Source organism: Taudactylus pleione, unplaced genomic scaffold (genome assembly GCF_031769625.1).
Source record: "Taudactylus pleione unplaced genomic scaffold, aTauple2 ptg000214l, whole genome shotgun sequence".
Lineage (NCBI taxonomy): Eukaryota > Metazoa > Chordata > Amphibia > Anura > Myobatrachidae > Taudactylus > Taudactylus pleione.
The window spans coordinates 9,748,417-9,770,105 of NW_028284616.1; the positions used below are offsets into that span (position 1 = coordinate 9,748,417).

A 21,689-nucleotide genomic window follows, 5' to 3' on the forward strand; every position below is an offset into this window, starting at 1 on the left:
TTCACTTTCTGAGTCAAACGATGAACGATATTCGTTCATGCACGTTCACTTTTGTAGTTTTTAGTTCAGTCAGACCTGTCAACTCAACGATTTTCATTAAGGGAATATGCAAAAATCGTTTGCAGTTCAAAAAAATCGTTCATTACACTTTAAAAAATCTGACAGATAATCTGACAGAAAATCGTTCAGTCAATCGTTCAGAAAATCGTTGGTAACAAAATCGTTGTGTGTGTATGCAGCTTTATGGAGCATACACACGGTCAGATTTGTCAGATTTGTCAGATCTGTCAGATGAACGATTTGAACGATTTTTACCAAAGATTTGAATGATATGAACAATTTGAACGATTGAACAATTTTTGACTGCATTAAAATGAATGGAAATCGTCCATGTCTGACTGCAAACACATCAGATGTCAGATATCGTTATCTGACCATCGGGAACGTGCATCGTTCAAATCGTTCATTTGACAGATCTGTCAGATATGTCAGATTTTCCATCAGATATGGACGACTGAACGATTTTTAAATCGTTATCGTTCAGATCTGAAGGAAAAATCTGACCATGTGTATGCACCATTAAACTGCATACACACAACGATTTTGTTACCAACGATTTTATGAAGGATTTTCTGTCAGATTATCTGTCAGGTTTTTTAAAGTGTAATGAACGATTTTTTTGAACTACAAACGATTTTTGCATATACCCTTAATGAAAATCGTTCAGTTGGTCAGTCTGACTGAACTACAAACTACAAACGTGAACGCGCATAACGATAATCGTTCATCGTTTTAACTCAGAAAGTGAATGATTTTTTTCAATGATTGAATGATAAACGATATCATTAACGATAATCGTTCAAAAAATCATTGTGTATAAGTAATGCTAAGCAGAAATGTCAGAGGGCAAAACAACCAGTGCAGTGTACAGGTTAAATGACTCTCATGTTGTCTGTTACTGGACAGAGGCCCTGATTCAGAGCCGGACGCTCTGAATCAGGGCCTGGCTATTTTTTTTGAACGGCCTCCTGCCCGCTCACATAGCTGTGGGTGACCACCCACAGCTATAGCGAGCGGGCAGGAAGATGGTCGCAATGGTCAAGACCATCAGGCTTGCGACGAGACCCTTGTGGTAGGGTCTCATTGCCGCAAGCCCTGGAGTGCTTTCAGCTCAAACAGAGCCGAGAACACTCCCATTGACATCACTTGTGATGTCAGTGGGGCCGGCCACAGACTGTAGGCGTTCCCATGGGAACGCCTCCGTCTGGGCAGCCACGCCCCCGGCACGCCCACTCACCATCGACAGCACGCCCCCTTTGGTACGAGACCCGGAGCGACGGCTTGTCCGTCGCTATCCGGGTTTCGCGCATGCGCACGACGGAGCCGGGTCCGTCATGCGCATGCGCACTGGGCCACCATCGACCCGCTTGCGAGCGCTCAGCACTCGCGAGTGGGTCTGAATCAGGCCCAGAGTGCATCCCCTTCCTCTTATCTGACAGAGGCACCAGAGTTTGTGCAAGGTTTCTCAACGCCTTAGGCAAAGCTTCAACATATTGCCCCTTCTCCCCTTAGTGCCCACTTCCTAGTACCTCACATACTTGACTTTGGAAAATTAAAAATATTACCTGCCCGTGGCTGAATGGCAGGGCTGCAGCCAAGAGGCACTGATGTCCAGATACAGAATAGTGTCCAGGCTTCACTACTACCCAGAGGCAAACGCAAGATTTCTAGGGGGTAGGGGTGTCCAAATGTTAAATTTTGTAACAAAGCAAAAAAAAAATTGACGCAATAAATCATGCATTTCTTTGAAATTAGATTTTTTTTTGTGTGAAAGCAATAGTTATATAACTAAAGCAGCTAAAGTTTATACAGCGCCACTAACAGGCCTACAAAACTATGTACTTCCTCTGGGAGGGAGCTTGTATGCATGGGAGGGAAGTTGTTTCTCTATACTATATCACACACCATACTACACCACACTCACACTCTTACCATACATCACTACTGTATATTGCACTGTAACACATACCATGCAACAACACCATAGATGACTGTACTGAATTATCACCATTATAATTCACTACAGCCATGCTACATGATATCTACACTGCAACATACATCACTAGGGGTGTACTTACTAAGCCTTGGATGGAGATAAATTAATGGAGATAAAGTACCAACCAATCAGCTATGTGCCATGTCACAGGCTGTGTTTGAAAAATGACAGTGAAGAGCTGGTTGGCTGGTACTTTATCTCTGTTTCCATTATCTCCACCCAAGGCTTAGTAAATAGTCCCCTATATCACCATCATTGTGCACAATACTGCAGCCATAGTGCATCATGCATCACTGTATTGCACTATATTACCAGCCTTACAAGAGTAATTCCATACAATACAGGTATTTTCCCATATCTACCCAGCTTTACTTCTGCAGAGAAAGAGCCACAAAGATTTCTCAGTGCATAGTGTGTTTATCACACAGCACTTAGGGGCAGATGCATGAAGCTCTGGAAAGTGATAAAGTGTAGAGTGTTAACTGACGAGCCACTCAGCTCCTAACTGTCATGTTACAGACTATTGTCCGTATTCAATTAGCCGCGATAAGTCCGTTTCTGCGGAAAAGTTTCGACGGTGACATCATTTTGCCATGCAAAAAGTTTCCTCCGTATTCAATTACAAAGACTTTTCGCCGGTGCGGAAACTCAATGCAATGGGACCTGCAATAAATTTTTGCCTAAGAATAGGTGTCGAAAAAAAGTGCAGAATTTGGGTTTTGGGGTGCAAAGCTGCAGGAAGCCCCCTGCACCATTGGGACAGTCCCCCAAAGGTAAACTGCGTTAAAAACAGTTTTAAAAAATCCTTAGATCACCCGAAAAAAGTACTTTCATTTTGGGGGTGAAAAAGTCCAGAGTTGGAGGACAAACTTACAAACTAGCAAAATAGACTCCAGGGGGGTCCCCAAGTATGCCCCAGGTGTTTTTAAGTTTGCAGCTGCTTGCAGCAGGTGGATTTTTTTATAGGGATGTGCAGGCTTGGTTTAGTGCGGATTTTTCCCGCCAAAAATCGCATCTCAGAAAGAGGCAAAACGTCATCTTTCATGGACAAACATCATCTTTCATGGACTTTTGTCCAGGAATGATGATGATTGTCCATGAAAGATGACGTTTTGCCTCTTTCTGAGATGCGATTTTTGGCAGGAAAAATTCAAATTTGGCGGGAAAATCCGAGCCTGCACATCCTTAATTTTTCACGATTTTTAAAACTTAACTTTAGCAACTTAAAAATATGCTTGTACCCATTTTCAGGTACCCCAAATTTGTTGGGACTAATTATTTTCTTCAAAACAAACTGCAAAATGCTATTCTTCACCACTTCTGCAAAGGCGCTAAACAACAGCTATTGAGACTATTTAAGTACCCCAAATGCCTTCAGCAGGCCTATTCGGGGGTAACTAGAGTGAACCCCAATGTCAGTGCATCTTTTGGGGGGTGTCAGGCTGATTTTCCCAAATCTGACAGCATTTTTTGCATATTACAGTTTCGCCGGGTCCCGTTTTGAACGATTTCTAATTGAGTACGGGGATAAGCGGGGACGCGTACGATACTTTTTCGCATTGAAAACCAGCGATGTCGGCGAAAAGTACACCATGCGAAAAGTACGACACTTTTCGTGGCTAATTGAATATGCCTCTGTGTTTGAAGAATGACAGTTGGGAGCTGATTGGTTGATCGTTTATCACTCTCCACTTTATCTCTTCCCAGAGCTTCATATATCTGCCCCTTAGGGGTCTATTTACTAAGCAGTGTGAGGGGACAGAGTGAAAAGTGATAAGAAAGTGATAAGGTGCCAGCCAATCAGTTCCCAACTGTCATTTTTCAAACACAGCCTGTGAGATGACAGTTGGGAGCTGATTGGCTGGCACCTTATCACTTTCTTATCACTTTTCACTCTGTCCCCTAACACTGCTTAGTAAATAGACCTCTTGGTCTCACAAGGGGGCCCATTTATTAATGATCATTTTTGCAATGCGATCAGGGCATGTCAGTACCGCCCATGATCGCATTGCAAAATGCGATCATAATGGCCGGAAGTATTAACGGGTACATGCAGGGAGACAGGCTCCGAAAGGAGCCCATCCGATGTGGCAGGAGTGCACTCGGGGCTGCTGCAGCATGCTTAGTCCCACGGACTGCACATGAGTGGTTCCCATTGCCAGCGGAGTGTCCCGGGAGATCACTCCGCCGGCTGATATGCGGTAAGTGCCCATAGGCTACAGCAGCTACTGCTATCTTCAGATGGCATTAGCTGCTGGGGCCAATATCGGGAATGCTTCACATTCCGGATATTGATACATTTGGCAGCATCACATCCCCCATAGAAACCTGGAGGGATTGTAGCAGGTATCTCCGATACCTGCCGCAGTCGCTCATTGATACATTCGGGGGATACTTAATATTTGAGGTAAACCTCCGAAAACTTGTGTTTTTGGGGATTTTACCTCAAATATTCAATGATAAATGGGCCCCAAGATGAGAATATCTTTATCTCACTCACACTACTACAAGACAGATGTTCACTGTGCTACCTCTGCCTGTCATTGCTCAATTATGGCAAGTGACATCCCCAATCGAACCGGACAGCCCATCCCAGTTATCTGTTAAAAAGAAAAAAAATGTATAAATAAGTCCCAGCCTCAGTGGTGCCCCCAAATGTCCAGTACCCTAGGCACCTGCATGAAGCTGCCTAATTGTAACGCCATGCCTAAGAGGCCCATCACATACATAACTTTAACCAGCCAGTTGGTGGTCACCTCAGAAAGCTGAGTAGCCAGCAAGTTGCCTCATTCTGCCCATCATCTGCCGAGTTACTAGTGACAGGCAGTGCCCTGGGAAGGGAAGCAGAGGGGGTGGGTGGGTGCATGGTGAGTTTTGAGTTGAATGAAAGCAGGAATGAAAAGAGCAACAGAATGTCATGTGATACCCCTTTTATGCTGTAAAGTAATTATTGACTCACTTTGATGTGTACCCATCTTTCACCATAGTATTATGGTACTGTAAAGTCCCCAGGCACCACTTTGGTCCATGGAGCTTCTAAAAGAGCAGGGTAGGTGAATTGCCTCTATTTGTCTGAAAGAGACAGCCCTGATGATCAGCAGGACATGTGACTGGCCTCCATTGGAAATTCTGTTCAGTCCTACTACAGCTGTGGCTTACCTGATGTTCCTGGTGCTCACTCTCCATGCTCCTCCTTGTTTTTGGTCCCACGAGAAGATGGCGGCATCATGGGGAATATATACATGTTTCTCCATAAGCCCTTGCAACTCATCTTGGCAGGAAACTTAGGCCCTCATTCAGAGCCGTACGCTCTGAGCAGAGCGCACGCTCTGAATGAGGGCCGCCCTCCATGAAAATGGAGCGTCCTCCTGGACGCTCGTATAGCTGTGGGTCACCACCCACAGGCTATACGAGCGTGCAGTTTGATGGCCGCGATGGTCTTGACCATCGCGACCATCGAAACTGCGAGCCGGAGCCTGCGGTTGAGGTTTTCAACCGCAAGCTCCGGAGTGATTTTGGCTCTATCAGAGCCAAAATCACTCCCACTGACATCACTAGTGATGTCAGTAGGCCGGCTTCTGACGGGAGGCGTTCCCGTGGGAACGCCCCCGTCAGGGAGGCACGCCCCCGGCACGCCCACCAAAGGGGGCGTGCTGTCAATCAACATCGACAGCACGCCCCCTTTGATCAGACACAACGAGCGAAGGACTTTCCTTCGCTCGTCGCGTCTGGCGCATGCGCACGACGGAGCTCCCTCCGTCGTGCGCATGCTCAGTGCACACCATCGACCCACTTGCGAGCGGACAGCCGCTTGCGAGTGGGTCTGAATCAGGCCCTTAATTTCTAAAATTCTTCAAGTATAATATGACTAAAACTTACATGAGAAATAATTGTACTTTTTTTTTTTATTCCAGGCCATCTGTATACTGGCAGGACAAGACAAACATAATTCATGTTTGTAGTAAGTATCAGGCTTCTTTTCAGTAATACTCTCATTTAATGCATGATTCAGCTAGAAACAACTAGGGGTCAATGCAGAGTTGAACACAAGTTGGTGTTGCTAATATATCTTGTGCGTTTTTGCACTGCACATGCCCCAGAGAAAGTATGAGTCAGTCACATCTCCACTTGCAGCTTAAAGAGCCTAATTGGATGGTAATAGGGACATTTCTACATACTCTCAGTGGGGGCATATCAACAGAATAGCGAGCTATGCAAAGTCATGCAAATGCATAATTGCACCTGTTTTCAGACTTATATTTTGCACCAAGGATAAGGCTGATGCACTGCGTACTGATAATGAAGATGGCTATGAAACTAAGCGTACGGATGGGAATGTATACACCTCTGTATTTGGGTGAATATAAACATTTAGGAGCTGATTCAGACCTGCTCACTAGGATGCGATCGCTCGTAGCTGGCCGATATTTGCATTCTGCGCATGCGTATGCATCACAATCTGCGTGCGCAAAACACTGCGACAGATCGGGAAGTGCTCGCTCGCCCAGCATAGACAGCCCAGTTGAATGAGTGACAGGAGAGGCCGTTTGTGGGTGGTAACAGGGGCAGGCCCCTAGAAACGGGGGAGTGTAGGTATGAAAGCAGGCGTGTCTGACTGTTTCAATGCCGTTTCATAGACATGCATAATTAACAGACAGCATCATAGTACACGTCACCTGGTTGTATTTCACACTGAAGTGATCACAGTGCTTGCAGCCAGGTGTAGTCAACCTCAAGCACTGCGAGCACATCCGATGGTGCTCGATGTACCAATGTTTTCCTGCTCTTCCAGGAGATGATGTGCGCAAGTGGGTGTCTTATGAATAGCTGGTGGGCGTCTGCATACACAAAGTGATTGCTTGCCAAGACATAGTGGGGTTGCTAATACCTTACCGTACGATTGCCTAGCTTGGTGGGTGTGCGCTGGATTTGCATACGCTGGGAGCGAGCGACCGCATTTAGCGAGAGGCTCTGAATCAGACCCTTAGTTTCATGCACAAAATGCGGAAGCAATTATGGCCGACTTGCATTCAATGCTGTATCATTCCCACAGTGTTCTTCCCAGTTGTGTTATTCCTGCTATGTGGTTGGACTGCTTATTCGCTGTAAGGGAGGATTTTCAACTTACATCTACCTGGACACCCTCCCTTACGCAGGGGTGTAGCGTGTAGCCATGGTGCCCAGATCATGTGTGTGCTACCGCGCCCCAACCCCCCAAGCGTGCCAGGTAGGGGGCATTTCCAGCATGTAGGGGCAAATTAAAGGGATTTAAAAATAAACATTAGGGACAGTATCAAACTGGGACATGGAGGGCTAGATATATTCCAACCCACTAAAGTAATTCCACCAATTAAAAATAAACCACACAGCAGTGCCCACAATTCACGTAATGCCATATAATAGTGCCCCTTATTCACATTACGCCACACAGTAGTGTCTTTTATTCATGTTACCCCACTTTAGTACCCTTTATTAACATTTCGTTACAAAATAATGGCCACAATGCACGTTATGCCACACAGTGCCCATTAATTTGTGTTATGCCACAGATTTGGCTATTTTTTAACATTATGCTACACAGTAATCCCCACAGTTCTTATTATGCCACAGTAGTGCCCCTTATTCACATTATACCTAACAATAGTGTCCCTTATTTAAGTTATGCCACAGTAGTGTCCCATTTACACATTATACCACAGTAGTGCCCCTTATTGGCATTTAGTGTCAGAGCAGTCAGGTGTGACCTCACCAGACTCACCGCTCAGGCTTCTCCCAGTCACGGATGCCACGACCCAGACTCTCAGCAGCAGCACCTAGCTCAGGCCTCCCATCAGCAGCAGGGACACAGAAACCAAGTTCTCTCCTCCGTGCAAACCGGACCGGCGGACGTCAGGGCCAGGGTGGTAGGTGGGACCCACCTCAGAAGTGCAAAAGAGGAGAAGCCGGGGGTGATGATGGAAGGGCACCGCCTCCTCCTCCCTCTTTGTTACTGCCTGTGGCTCCATCCTTCCTCCCTTCTGTTCAGTTCCAGAGCTGGATTAAGATCCACAGGGCCCTATGCAAAATACTGCCTTGGGGCTCCATACTAATGTATATAAATATATACAATGTATACATTTCTCACACAGCTCTCCCCACTCACTCAGATCCTTTCCCTTTTCACACATATCTCCTCCCCTCAAACACACAATGATCCCCCCTCATTTAGACCCCCCCACAGCTCTCCCCCCTCACACATACAGCGCTCCCTCCTCACTCAGATATTCTCCTCACTCAGATCCCCCCTTCACACACAGTTCTCCTCATCACAAAGATCTCCCCTCCTCACACAGACCAACCACCGCACACACTCATACACACACAACTTTTCCACTTAACAAAGCTCCCCTCCCTTCACACACACAGATATTCCCCCTTAATCAGATCTCCTTCCCCTCTCCTTACTGTTGCAGAGCTCCGGAGCCATTCGACTCATCATCTGCTGATGAGCTGAGACTGAAGCACATAAAGATATCAGTGCATCCATACTGGGGGCACGGTGTGGGCGGAGACACAAGCGCCGCTCCTTCCACACCATGCCCCCTATCTGGAGGCACTAATCTCTTTATGTGTTTCACGCTCAGCTCAGCAGGTGCTCTGCCCTTCATGGGATGGCTGATCTCCAGCGCTCTGGCCGGAGCAGATGCTCCACTGGAACCATCCTCGCTACACCCCTGCCCTTACCAATATGCTAATTTTAGGTGTGCGCTGCTCTCCCGGGTTCAGTGTCTGGACTGTGTCAGGGTGTCCAAAGCAATTAACATATGGTAGCTGACAACACAGATACTTCCTAGGCCTTTAAAAATCGTCCATATATTATTGTCTTGTCATGCACGAATGCACTTTTATGGCCAACCGTCATCCGGTTGCTTGACCTGAGCCTGAACGAATAGATATATCTAACTTGACCAAACAGCAGATTCTGTTGTTTAGTACACAGATAAGATATATGTATGTATGTATGTGCATATGTATGTATGTGCATATGTATGTATGTGCGCGCGTGCCCATTTTAGGCTATACTAAAGTCTGCATAAAAATCAATTTACATTGATAAGAAGAAGCCTAACAGATGTGTTTATAAAACTGATGGGAGGGCTGAACTGTAAATATGTGATTTTTATGGAAATAAACATTTGAAATCTCTATATGGGACTTCCCTTTAACAGGTCTGACTGAAAGGCAAAGGGAGTTGGCAGAGCATAAAACCATATGCAGGATGTATAAGGAAGACAGGTGACTACATGATAACAATTGTTACAGGTGTAATGTCAGCACTTTGTGTTCCAGAGCAAACAAAGTTTTTATAAACTGCCCATGAATAACAATATAACGGTATAATTTCAACATAAGCAAGTACTGACAGAAAGGTTTTGATTTTATTATCTTATTATAGGCCCTCTCCCATCTGGCCTATAAAGTCCAGTGCCTTGGTGGCTGTCCCATCCCCCCGATTGGAGAAACTGGCGCAAGCAAAAAGCATTAGCCAGGAATGGATGGAGGACCGACCTGTATACAGCATAGTGAGTGTGTCCGGTCATCTTAAAGAAAACACTTTTGTATTGCCAATAATTGGAGGTATGAAATCTCTCTCTCTCTCATATTACACAAATCCTTAAGTGTGTCCGAATTTTCTACAGGTGACTGAAGCAACCAAGAAAGCCTCTGCTAGCCTGCGTACTGTTCAGCTAGCCAAGCCTAAGAACCGTAGTGTCCTCTCTCTGCCAGGCACACCAACCAGCCAACAGGAGGATAGCGATGGGTGCTCCAGGTCTGAAAAAGCTGTTGTTTCCTCATCTAGAACAGAGACCTTAGCAGGTAATTGCATTAATATATAGAAGTGGCTGTGTGTGCTGCTGTTGAATTGTGTGCCAAATTACCCATTGACTGCATTATTTGTGAATAATAAACGGGGAAGCCTGCTCTTGGACAATCTCCTATCTGTGTGTTGGACCTCATACCACTTTCACATCGCAAACCTGGCTCTGACCCTCGAATTTGAACACGGGTCCAACCTGGCTGCGACCCAGGTCAGATTCCTTTCACACTGCACCTTCGACCAGGGTTATTCCCGGGTTGTCCCAGTTCACACTGAACCCTGGTCAGCCCTGTAAAACCCTATGGATGTCATTAAAATTTTACTTTTTCAGGTTTACAAAGATAAGATCACAAAAGGGAACACAAGGGAGGGGTGGGGACTGCTCATAGCATTGCAGGAATCATGGCTGATGGATTACCACAGTGTAGCTCTAAGTTCATGAGTGTTTGTACTTTACTGTTATTTGATTCAGCCAGTGAGAGCATGATGCAAATTCTGACAGCATAGTGTACAGTTCACTTCTTCATCACTCCGATTAGCCATCACTGTAATGACAGTAGTGGTATTAACCCTATCCAGGCTGCCAGAATGCTGCCTCTGCTGTTGTCTGCAGTGTGCTGTCTGTGTCTGGCTGCTGACATCATCAAGTGAGACCCAGGAACATCCAATCAGCATTGTTTGCTGAGTCCCAGGTTGGATAACCCGGGTAGGGCCTGTTCACACTGCACATCAACCCGGCTTGTTCCCGTGCTCAACCCTACTCGATTGCAGGGTTGAAATGCCAGCTTGCTCGACCCAGTAATTCGTTTGGTGGTGCCTTTACACAGCACCTCGACCCGGGTCAACCTGGCAATATCCCAGGTTATTTATGCAATGTGAAAGGGGTTATTAAAAGTGGTATGTGTGGGGGGAGGGAGAGAGCTTTTCCTCAAACAATACACCCAGGAAAATAACTGCAGTAAACTGGGCCACACTGTATATATTAGAGCAGCCACTGTGCAGAAAAGTTTAATTAATCTAACTTAGCTATACAGAATAGGACTGCATGGATGAAGTCAGCAGCTGCTTTTGCATATACGAGTACAACAGCAGCAGGTAAATGGGACAGGCCTTATTCCCTACATGAGGGACATGACAGACAAAGGAAAAAAGGATTGTACAAAAGTGTACAGCCTCTTTAATTCTATAAAAATGGTTACAATGATAATAAATATGTATTATAGTGCTTAGCATATCTAGAACACTAAGGTGCCCATTCAGAAGTGGACATGTTTCAACGTGAGCGTACATAGGAAAATAGGAACATGTGTCCTGCACCAGCTCTAACACAGTAGCAGGTGTACACTGGGCATACAAGTGTGTATACTTATACCCTATAATAACATAACAATAGTGTAGAGTTGTAGCTTGAAAGTATTAGCACTAAATGCTAAAGTTGCATTACACTTTTTGTACACAATATAATACTATAAAGAGACATCATATATGCATGAGAGAACATTTTCTGAAAAATTCTTAATAAACTAGTTAGCAGCCCTTCAAAATAACAGGACATTGAGCGCTCAAACGGGTCAAATTTCATTCATTTCTGCTTGCCAGCTCAGGGGACTGCGATTAGAAATGTCAGCGCCGGTGGCTGTGCGCCCCTGAATGGAACAATTGAATTGCTCCGTAGGGCGCCATCTAGTGGCTGCCGGCGCGCAACACACCGGAATTCCCCCCATAGAGGTGTGGAGCAGCATTAGCCATAGATAGATACAGTGGCGTATCTATAATGGGTGCAGTGTGTGCGGGGCACACGGGCCCCTGAGTCCAGGGGGGCCCCGCACCGCACATCCTGCACCCATATTATTTTAAACTTACCTGTCCGTGGTCCCATGTCAGGTGTCAGCGCTGCTCAGAACACCGGAAAATGGCCGCCGCGGCCATTTTTCCGGTCTTCTGCACATGTGCAGTAGGCTCCGGGCACACTCTAGTGCCCAGAGTCTACTAATGCTCCGGTGGCTGGCCAGCCGCGTCAGTCGACTGCCGGCCACCGGGGAGAGAGGAGGGGGCCCCGCACGGGGAGTACACACGGACCCCCTCCTCTCTTAAGACGCCCCTGGATGGATAGATAGATATATAGATAGATACGGAAGAGGAGTTTCACTGTAAAATAAAATGAAATACAATCATATTTACAAATCTAATGAGAATCTTCTTTGTTGCTGTAGTCCAAATGAAAATATCAATTGAGTAAGCCTCTTCATACAATATAGCGCAAAATTAATGATTTCAGCACGAAGAGCTAGTAAGTCAAGACACATCAACAGGAGCTAAGCAGTGCTGTTGATTGTCACAGTTTTCATTGTCTACTGTTCAGTCCTAGCACACTTTCATTAGATACGCCACCTAAAAATAAAGGTGAATACGCTCTTACTGCTCTTGACCATACCTCCCAACTAGATGCGTAGCATGGAGCCACAGCACCCGGAGCAAGTGCATGTCACGCCACCCACCCCCCAGTGGGTGTCTGGCGCCACTCTGTGGGTGTGTCTCTAGAATGCCTTTTCTTCATTATCCCTCAATCCTTTAGAATTTTTATTTTATAGAATTCCTTTTAATAATTGACCCACTGTAATATGTTCCCACCCCTGTGGCTTATTCCTGTATTCCCCAGTAATATAAGTTTTCCCCCACCCCAGTGACCATAGCTGCCTACATTGATTACAGATTCTCCAATGTGCCCCCTTCCTCCTCCATCCCCCCTTGCTCCACCTCCCATCCCATATATAGACAGCAGAGAGTGTGAAAGGTAGCTCAGAGGGGTCCGATCAGTCAGTCCCCGCTGAGCAAGAAGCAGCACTCAGAGGGGCTGATAATTACACATCAGCACACTCTGAGTGCCTTCGGCTGGCGATCCAATGCTTAGAGAAAGGAACTTCATTTTCTCTCTAATTACTTTTGCAGTGCTGAAAATTGCGCCTTCAGAATGCCAATTTCGAGGCTTTCTGGGGCGCAGAAACCACATGTGATGTCGGCGGTTACAGACTGCCGACATTACAGCGGGATCCCTCACTATAGTCCACCTCATACACAATACGGGCGGGGCCGGCCAGGAAGATAGACCAGCCTGTCAGAGGAGCAGAGAAGGGATGCGATCGTGGCAGGGAAACGGCCCATGCTGGCGCCCCCAACAGGTTCTGGCGCCTGGAGCGTGAGCTCCACCCTCACTACGCCCCTGCTCCCATCTTTCATCAGGATTAACTAGAGTTGGTAAAGTGGTGGTGTACCGTAGAGTTGAAAGAAGACACAACAATGAGGGTACACTCAGACTATGGGAGTGTCACAGCACTGCAGGCAAAAAGGTGGAAAGTGGGCGTGAAGTTCTGGGTGGAGAATCTGCCATGTGTGTGATGCCAGTATCTCAATACAAAAAGGAGAAAAGTGATGGGTAGTCAGAGGAAGCATCCTCTCCATGATCAGATAGGAAAACAGTACAGCCACCATGCAGTGGTCTCAGATATATAATATTTATTGTCTACATACAATTTTTCTTGAAAAGGCAAAACTTGTCAGATTCCTGTCAGTGCTGGCAGTGGTTGATGTTCAGAAGATTAGTCCCATGCATGCTGCACAGCTGTTGATCTCCAGGAAGCAGAATTGCATATTATTTGCTCCTCCAATCAGAGCTCAGCACATGCTTCTCTGACCCCTTTGCTTAGTATGATGGGATTAACTCGGCAGTGTGACTTATGGTGCATACACACGGTCAGATTTTTCTTCAGATCTGAACGATAACGATTTTAAAAATCGTTCATATCTGAAAGAAAAATCTGACATGTGTGCAACGATGAACGATGCGTGTTCCCGTTTGTCAGATAACAATATCTGATGTGTCTGCAGTCAGTTTTGGACAATTTCCATTCATTTTAATGCAGTAAAAAATAATTCAATCTTTGCAAATCGTTCAATCGTTCATCTGACATATCTGACCGTGTGTATGCACCTTTATACACTGTAATGTACATGATTGGCAATTACATCCCCCCTGTGCAAAAGCTTGCATGTCAGGCTCATGTTTATTGTTTAAATTAAGGACTTGAATGCTATCTGCTGTCTGGCCCTGTGCATAAGCGCCGTGTTTTAAAGTTCTTCAGCAGTGAAAGCAGCCAGGGATATTATGTATAACAAAAAGAAAAGACATGCTGCGCAAATCCTAAATGGACAACTGTGATAGTAAACACTTCAAATATTAAAGTATACAAAATTGTAATTAAATTATATTTCAATAAAAAAAAAAGACATGTCATAATAACATTTATATTTCATAATTCATAAAACACTGTGCACTAAACATTGCTAAAGGAATGGGTATGAACAGGGCCGGATTGAGGGCCACATGGGCCTGGAGCTGAAAATGACCAAGGGCCTATTATGAGAAGCAAAGGAGGCGTGACCAGTGCTGTGAGGGTGGGGTCAGTGCCATGTGGGTGTGTACGCCAACTATACTCTTAGCCCCAATGTCTCCGTTAATATGTAAAAGAAAAAAAATGCTTAATTTTGTGAGGTAAATAAAATTGTATTTCTATGACTTATGATTTATGGCTGACCGTGTGGAGAGCAGATGGCCAGACAACATCATGTTGTCATGACAATGGGCCTATTTTTATGTAGCTCCATCCGCCCCATTGTTAATCTGGCCCTGGGTATGAAATCCCGGTAGTCAGGATGCCTGCTGTCAATATACCAACAGCGGCATCTTGATGCTCAGGATCCCGACAAGGCTTGGGTAAGTATACTCCCTCCATTGTCCCCTGAACTCTAACCCTCTATCTGTACATCCTAACACTAACCCTCTACCCTTGGTGTCTAAACCTAACCACCCCCTGTGGTGCCTAACCCTACCCCCCTCATGGGGGTGCCCAACCCTAACCTCCCTCTCCCCTAGCCTAGCTCTAATCCCCCCCCCCCCCCCCCGTGATGCCTGAACCTAATCCTCCCCCCCACGGCTAAGTCCGAACCAGCCCCGCTATACTTACATTCGGCATCCTGGCTGTCGGGATTCCGGCGTCAGGATGTCGCCTGCTGTCAATATCCCACAATGCCACTACCCGGCTAGAGGACCGGCACCGGGATTTCTTCAGTCGGGATGCCGCGTGTTGGTATAATAACTGCCAGTGGCGTAACTAGGGCAGGGCGCGTGGGACCGGCAGCGGGGGGGGGGGGGGGGGGGGCCCACCGCCGGCCACGGTCCGGCCCGCCCTAGTTAGCCACCAGTGTAGCGCCGACCGCAGTGAGTGCGGTCAGCGCTACACATTTACACAGGACCGGCGCTAGGCTTCCAGATCCGGTCCTGTGCTGCACAGCTGAGCCCGTTCCCTCCCCCTGAACGCTTGCCCGATAGCACTAGGAGGCGGGCTCAGGCTGTGCATAACACACGCATCGCCTCCAGCTCTGGCGGCGATGTGTGTGTTAAACAGCAGCCAATGAGAGTCAGACAGACTCTCATTGACTGCTGCAGCACCCGTCCGGCTCCTGCAGTGGGTAATGGGACAGACGTCATGACATCATGACGTCTCTCCCATAATGCTGAGCACGCCAGCCCGGGAGGACTGGCGGGCGGTGGCGGCGGGAGCGGTGTCGCGTACCGGTGCAGCAGCAGCGTGGATTCAGGTAAGTATATTTTTATATATATATTTTTTAAACCTGCCTGCACTACTGGGGGGCACAACGTGGGAGGGGGGGTGGCTACTACTGGGGGAACCTCTACTGGGGGTGGGGGCACAATGGGGGAGGGGTGGCTATTACTGGGGGCACCATTATTGGGAGGACCTCTACTGGGGGGTACTACTGGGGGCACTTAATCGGGAGGGGGAACCTCTACTGGGGACTACTACTTGGGGGGGGAACTACCACTGGGGGCATTATAAAAGGGGCCTACTACTAGAGGCACTGCACTGGGGGAACCACTACTGGGGGCAATAATAGGAAGGGCCACTACAGGGGGCACTGGATAGGGGGGGGATCACTACTGGGTGCCTGCATAAGGGGGACCACTACTGGGAAAACTGCATGGGGGGGACTACTGCTGGGGGCACTATATAAAGGGCACTGCATAGGGGGGGACTACTGCTGGGGGCACTATATAAAGGGCACTGCATAAGGGGATACCGCTACTGGGCGCACTGCATTGTGGGGACTGCTACTGGGGGCACTGCATAAGGGGGAACACTACATGGGGCACTGCATTTGGGGGGGCCACTACTGGGGGTACTGAGTAAGGGGAACTAATTGGGGGCTGTATAAGGGGGACCACTACTGGGGATACTGTATAAGGGGCACTAATATGGGCCTGCATAAGAGGAACCACAACTGCATACTGGGGGTACTGTATAAGGGGTACTACTGGGGTTAAGGTGCATATGGATAGGAATGTTCAGCGTGAAAATAAAGGGGTGTGTCATGTTGACACGCCCCATTTTTAAGTGACCACGCCCATTTTTGTTGCCGCGCGCACATCGGGGGGGTGGGGGGTGGGAGCTCCCTTTTCAAATTTGCCCTGGGCTCCAAATACCCCAGTTACGCCACTGATAACTGCATCCCCTGCTAAATATCTACCTCCCCCAAATATCCATAAATAACTTGGAGATAATCAGAGCATATAAATAAGGATAAACAGTGGTGAAACTAGGGCAGGGCACGTGCCCTGGGCGCCGTAGGACAGGCGGCGCCCCCCGGCACCGGTCCAGCCCGTCCGGGTTAGGCAGTGTAGCGCCAACCGCAGCGCGTGTGGTCAGCGCTACACATTTACACAGGACCGGCGCTATGCTTCCCTGCGCCTAGCGCCGGTCCTGTGCTGCACAGCCGAGCCCCTTCCCTCCCTCTGAGCGATTACCCAATAGCGCCAGGAGGAGGGTGGGCTCAGGCTGTGCAGTTTAACACACATATTGCTGCCAGCGCGCCATCGATGTTTGTGTTTACCAGCAGCAAATGAGAGTCAGACAGACTCTCATTGGTTGCTACTGCTGCACACACATTACTTCTGCGCTACGGCAATGTGTGTGTAAACCAACAGCCAATGAGAGTCAGGCAGACTCTCAATGACTGCAGCAGCGCCCACTGCAAGAGCCGGGCTGGAGCTCACTCATGAGCTCTGCCTTCCGGCTCCTGTAGTGGGTAATGGGAGAGACGTCATGATGTCTCTCCCATAATGCAGAGCGCACCAGCCCGGGAGGACTGACGTGGGGCGGCGGCGGGAGTAGTGGCTGGAGCCAGAGCGTGCATTCAGGTAAGTGTATTTTTTTTAAACTTGTGTGTCTGCACTACAGGGGGGGGAGGCTACTACTGGGGACACCATTACTGGGGGGGGACCGCTACTGGGGGTGGGGCACTACTGGGGACTACAACTGGGGGGGCTACTACTGGGGGCACTGCATCGGGAGGGGGAACCTCTACTGGGGACACTAAATAGAGAGGACCACTACAGGGGGCACTGTATAAGTGCACTGGATAAGGGGGGATCACTACTGGGGGCCTGCATAAGGGGGACCACTACTGGGGGGCACTGCATGGGGGGGGCTACTGCTGGGGGCACTATATAAGGGGCTTACTACTAGGGGCACAAGAGGCACTGCACTGGGGGGGCCACTAATGGGGGCACTCATAAAAAGGAGGACCACTAGAGGGGGCACTGGATAGGGGGTATCACTGCTGGGGGCCTGCATAAGGAGGACCACTACTGGAGGCACTGCATGGGGGGGACTACTGCTGGGGGCACTATATAAGGGGCTTACTACTAGGGGCACAGCACTGGGGGGACCACTACTGGGGGCACTAAATAGGGAGGACCACTACAGGGAGCACTGTATAAGGGACACTGGATAGGGGGGATCAGTGCTCGGGGCCTGCATAAGGGGGACCACTACTGGGGGCACTGCATGGGGGGGACTACTGCTGGGGGCACTATATAAGGGCATGGCATTGTGGGGACCACTACTGGGGGCACTGCATAGGGGGGCCACTATTGGGAGCACTGTATAAGGGGCACTACTGGGGGCACTGCATAGAGGGGACCACTACTTTATAGGGGGCACTACTGGGGGCACTACTGGGGGCACTGCATAGGGGGACCACTACTGGGGGCACTGATTAAGGGGCACTCCTGGGGCACTGCATAAGGGGGACCACTACTGTGGGCACTGCATAGGAGGAACCTCTACTGGGGGCACTGTATAAGGGGCACTACTGTGGGCACTGTATAAGGGGAACTCCTGGGGGGGTAGCTACTGGGAGCACTCTATAAGGGGCACTTCTGGGAGCACTGCATAGAGGGGACCACTACTGTATAAGGGGCACTGCATAGGAGGAACCTCTACTGAGAGCACTGTATAAGGGGCACTTCTGGGAGCACTGCATAGAGGGGACCACTACTGTATAAGGGGCACTACTGGGGGCACTGCATAAGGGACACTACTGTGGGCACTGCATAGGGGAAACCACTACTGGGGGCACTGCATAGGGGGGACCACTACTGGGGGCACTGTATAGGGGGGACAGCATAGAGGGGACCACTACTGGGGGCACTGTATAAGGGGCACTGCATAGGGGGGACCACTACTGGGGGCACTGTATAAGGAGAACTCCTGGGGGCACTGTATAAAGGGGCACTACAACATGGGGCACTACTACAGTGGGGCACTGCTACTGGGGGCGTTAAGGTGCATATGGAATGGAAAGGAATGTTCCCAGAGTGATGAGAACCAGTGGTGTGTCATGGTGACACGTCCCCATTTTGCAGTAACCCCCCCCCTTGTGGCATGTGGCCACGCCCACTTTTCCAGCGCACGCACATGGAGGGGGCTCCATATTTCATCTTGCCCTGGACTTTAAATACCCTAGTTATGACACTGGTACATACTAGACAATATCTTGAGCAATTTGGCCGATTCTGATGCATCGGAATGACAACTCATTCAAATCATGTAGTGTGTACCCACTATCACGATACCGAAGCTCACTCTCGCGGATCGGTCGTTGCATCCTCAGATCTTTTGTACATGCAGAATGATCTGAGGATATAGCTAACAATGCCATGCTGCTGAATGCAGCATGGCCCCTGCTCCCCCCCCCCCGCCATCACTCTGTCGCTACCTGCATCGGCAAGTGTGTACGCATTTGCTGATGCTGGCACCCAGCTGGATCTCATCGCATACGATGTCAGTACTTAAGATGCTATTACCAGTAATAATCAGATGCAACGGAACTCTGAAGGTAAGATAAGTACAGATGAATCAGAGACTGTTAATATTCGCTTACCGTTTGTGTGTTAGAGCTGTTGATATCTGGGTTAGATGTCCATCATACACCGAGAATAGGTGAAGTTGTAGTGGAAATCATTGTTATAAATCCAGATGAAGCGGCCAGTGATGTTCAATGCCGCTATCCTTAATGTGCATGCGCAGTATGGAAATGCATACTTAACGTAAAGGAAGGACTTATATCCAACTCTACATGAGGCTCCAAGACAGCATTCACACTAGTACAGATAAGCAAACAAGTAACAGATTGCAAACTAAAAAATTTTATTATATTTGTTTCAGTGCCTAAGATGGAGCACCCTAAGTACCAGCACGACCTCCCAGTCCTGCGGAATGTTCCTGCATCTGCTCTCCACATCCAAGCATCAGACAGAGTCTTCCAGCTTGCAAAACCTAAAACTCGCAAAGCTATCTTTGAAGGGTATGACCCATACAGGATCTCCCCTGCTGCTAAGAGTGCCTATGCATCACCTCGTATTGTTGAGCTGTGTATACCTCCTGCTCGCAGGCACATCATAAGAAAGTCTTGAATAGTATTTTTACCACTGCATCATAATAGAAGAATAAATTATATTTAAAATTGATATCAATTAAAAAAAAACAACTATGATTTTGGCTCATTTTTGGTCAGTGAATGGCAAAAAAAATATTTTACTGCTCCTGTGCCTCTCAGAACATTGAGAACCAGGCGGAGGTTACAGCTGATGTCAAATTAGTTCAAGGCTAAGTATCATCCATTACAGTAGAATCATTATCTATAATTCAGACCATGATATATTATTTGCTTTCCAATAAAAGTCCATTATGTGCTTTTAGTTCTAAAAGTTTATTGGGCATAAAAAAGTTGCAAATGAAGTGCCCACCCACATGGATGAAAGCAGTGTGACGCAATACAGCAGACTGCATTTTCTGCTTGAATAGCTGCTTAGAGTTAAGCAAAACCTAGGTGTAATACAGAGGTATATGAAAAGCCTACAGAATTGTGCCTAACTATACGGTTGTGTATAGATCCCCTTCAGTGAATGTACCGGACATGAAGTGGTGTGAGGGCGGAAGTGCGATTCCAGGCCATGACAGTGCTGTTATTTTGTCTCCACTGTAGTATCTGGCCACAGGTTACTATTCCCACCAGGGATGTGCAGTCAGGGGAGGCAGAGATTTGATATAAAAATTATTAGAAAAATACAAAGATGTAATCATTTCTATAGTTAACCATCTTTGTGGAGCTCCCCGGGACTGCAGGGAGATGAGAGATGAAGCAGCAAGAGCTCTGTATAGTCAGACACTGCTTTCAGAGCTGGGGGCGGGGACACACCACGGACAGTAAGCTGCACAGAAAGAGAGCTAATAGAGGCATGCCTCTGACTATGGGAGGGTGCTTTGAGCACTGATGGACACCTTGGATGTGTCATGTGACCAGGAAGTGCACTGCAATGTGTGGAGATCAGAGCTAGACACAGTTTTGCAGGTAGGAGAGATTCATGTGACCAGGAAGTGCACTGCAGTGTGTAGAGATAGGAATTCAGCCAGCAGCAGCAAGAGAAGACACAGTGATGCAGGTAGGAGAATCAATGGACACTGAAGTTTAGTGTAGTGGGGAGTGAATTACAGTGAATTGGTGGTGAGACAGGCTCCCAGCGCTCAGACCCATCTCCAAGTGTGCCTCCCTATTTCCACGTGGATAGTAACTAATGATGTCAGGGTACATCTATTGAAGGGAATCTATCCACAACCCTAACCATACTGCTGCCTGAGATGGCAAATAAAATAGCTCCCCTTACTACTGGTATCTACTGAAGGGCAATTGTACAAGTAGTGTTGATACTGTATGTTTCCCTGCCATTGAAAGGCCCTCAAAAAAAGTGATCTATAAAACAATATGAGTGAAATTCTATCGGTATTCAATGTGTTGACTTAATATGTTGGATGTGCCAAAGACGCAGTTTACTATGTCCAGAGTTCATGCAGCTTTTGTCCTCATTATTATCACTTTAGTCATTATTAGATCTAGTAAAGCAAAAATATATGCACCAGTAATAGTGTGTGTGTGTGTATATATATATATATATATATATATATATATATATATATATACACAGTCAGGTGCATAAATATAGGGACATTGACAGAATTTTCAGTTTTTGGCCTCTATTCACCACCACAATGGCTTTGAAATGAAACAAACAAGATGTGCTTTAACTGCAGACTTTCAGATTTAATTTGAGGGTAATTACATCCAAATCAGGTGAACGGTGTAGGAATGACAACGGTTTCTATATGTGCCTCCCACTTTTTAAGGGGCCAATAGTAATGGGACAAACTAAACCATCCTAAATCTAACTTTCACTTTTTAATACTTTGTTGCAAATCCTTTGCAGGCAATTACGGCCTGAAGTCTGGAACGCATAGACATCACCAGACGCTGGGTTTCATCCCTGGTGATGCTCTGCCAGGCCTCTACTGCAAATGTCTTCAG

General features: G+C 47.5%; 1 protein-coding gene across 1 annotated transcript in view; it reads left to right on the top strand.

The window, feature by feature from the left end:
- The window catches only part of SPMAP2 (sperm microtubule associated protein 2), a 34,830-nt gene extending 15,087 nt beyond the window's left edge, over positions 1-19,743 (top strand). Inside the window, exons 4-8 of the mRNA XM_088478532.1 lie at positions 5,971-6,017; positions 9,265-9,331; positions 9,492-9,618; positions 9,736-9,913; positions 19,496-19,743. Of these exons, the coding sequence (XP_088334658.1) occupies positions 5,971-6,017; positions 9,265-9,331; positions 9,492-9,618; positions 9,736-9,913; positions 19,496-19,743 (667 nt within the window). The remainder of the gene's footprint in view (positions 1-5,970; positions 6,018-9,264; positions 9,332-9,491; positions 9,619-9,735; positions 9,914-19,495) is intronic.
- The last annotated feature ends 1,946 nt before the right edge of the window (positions 19,744-21,689 follow it).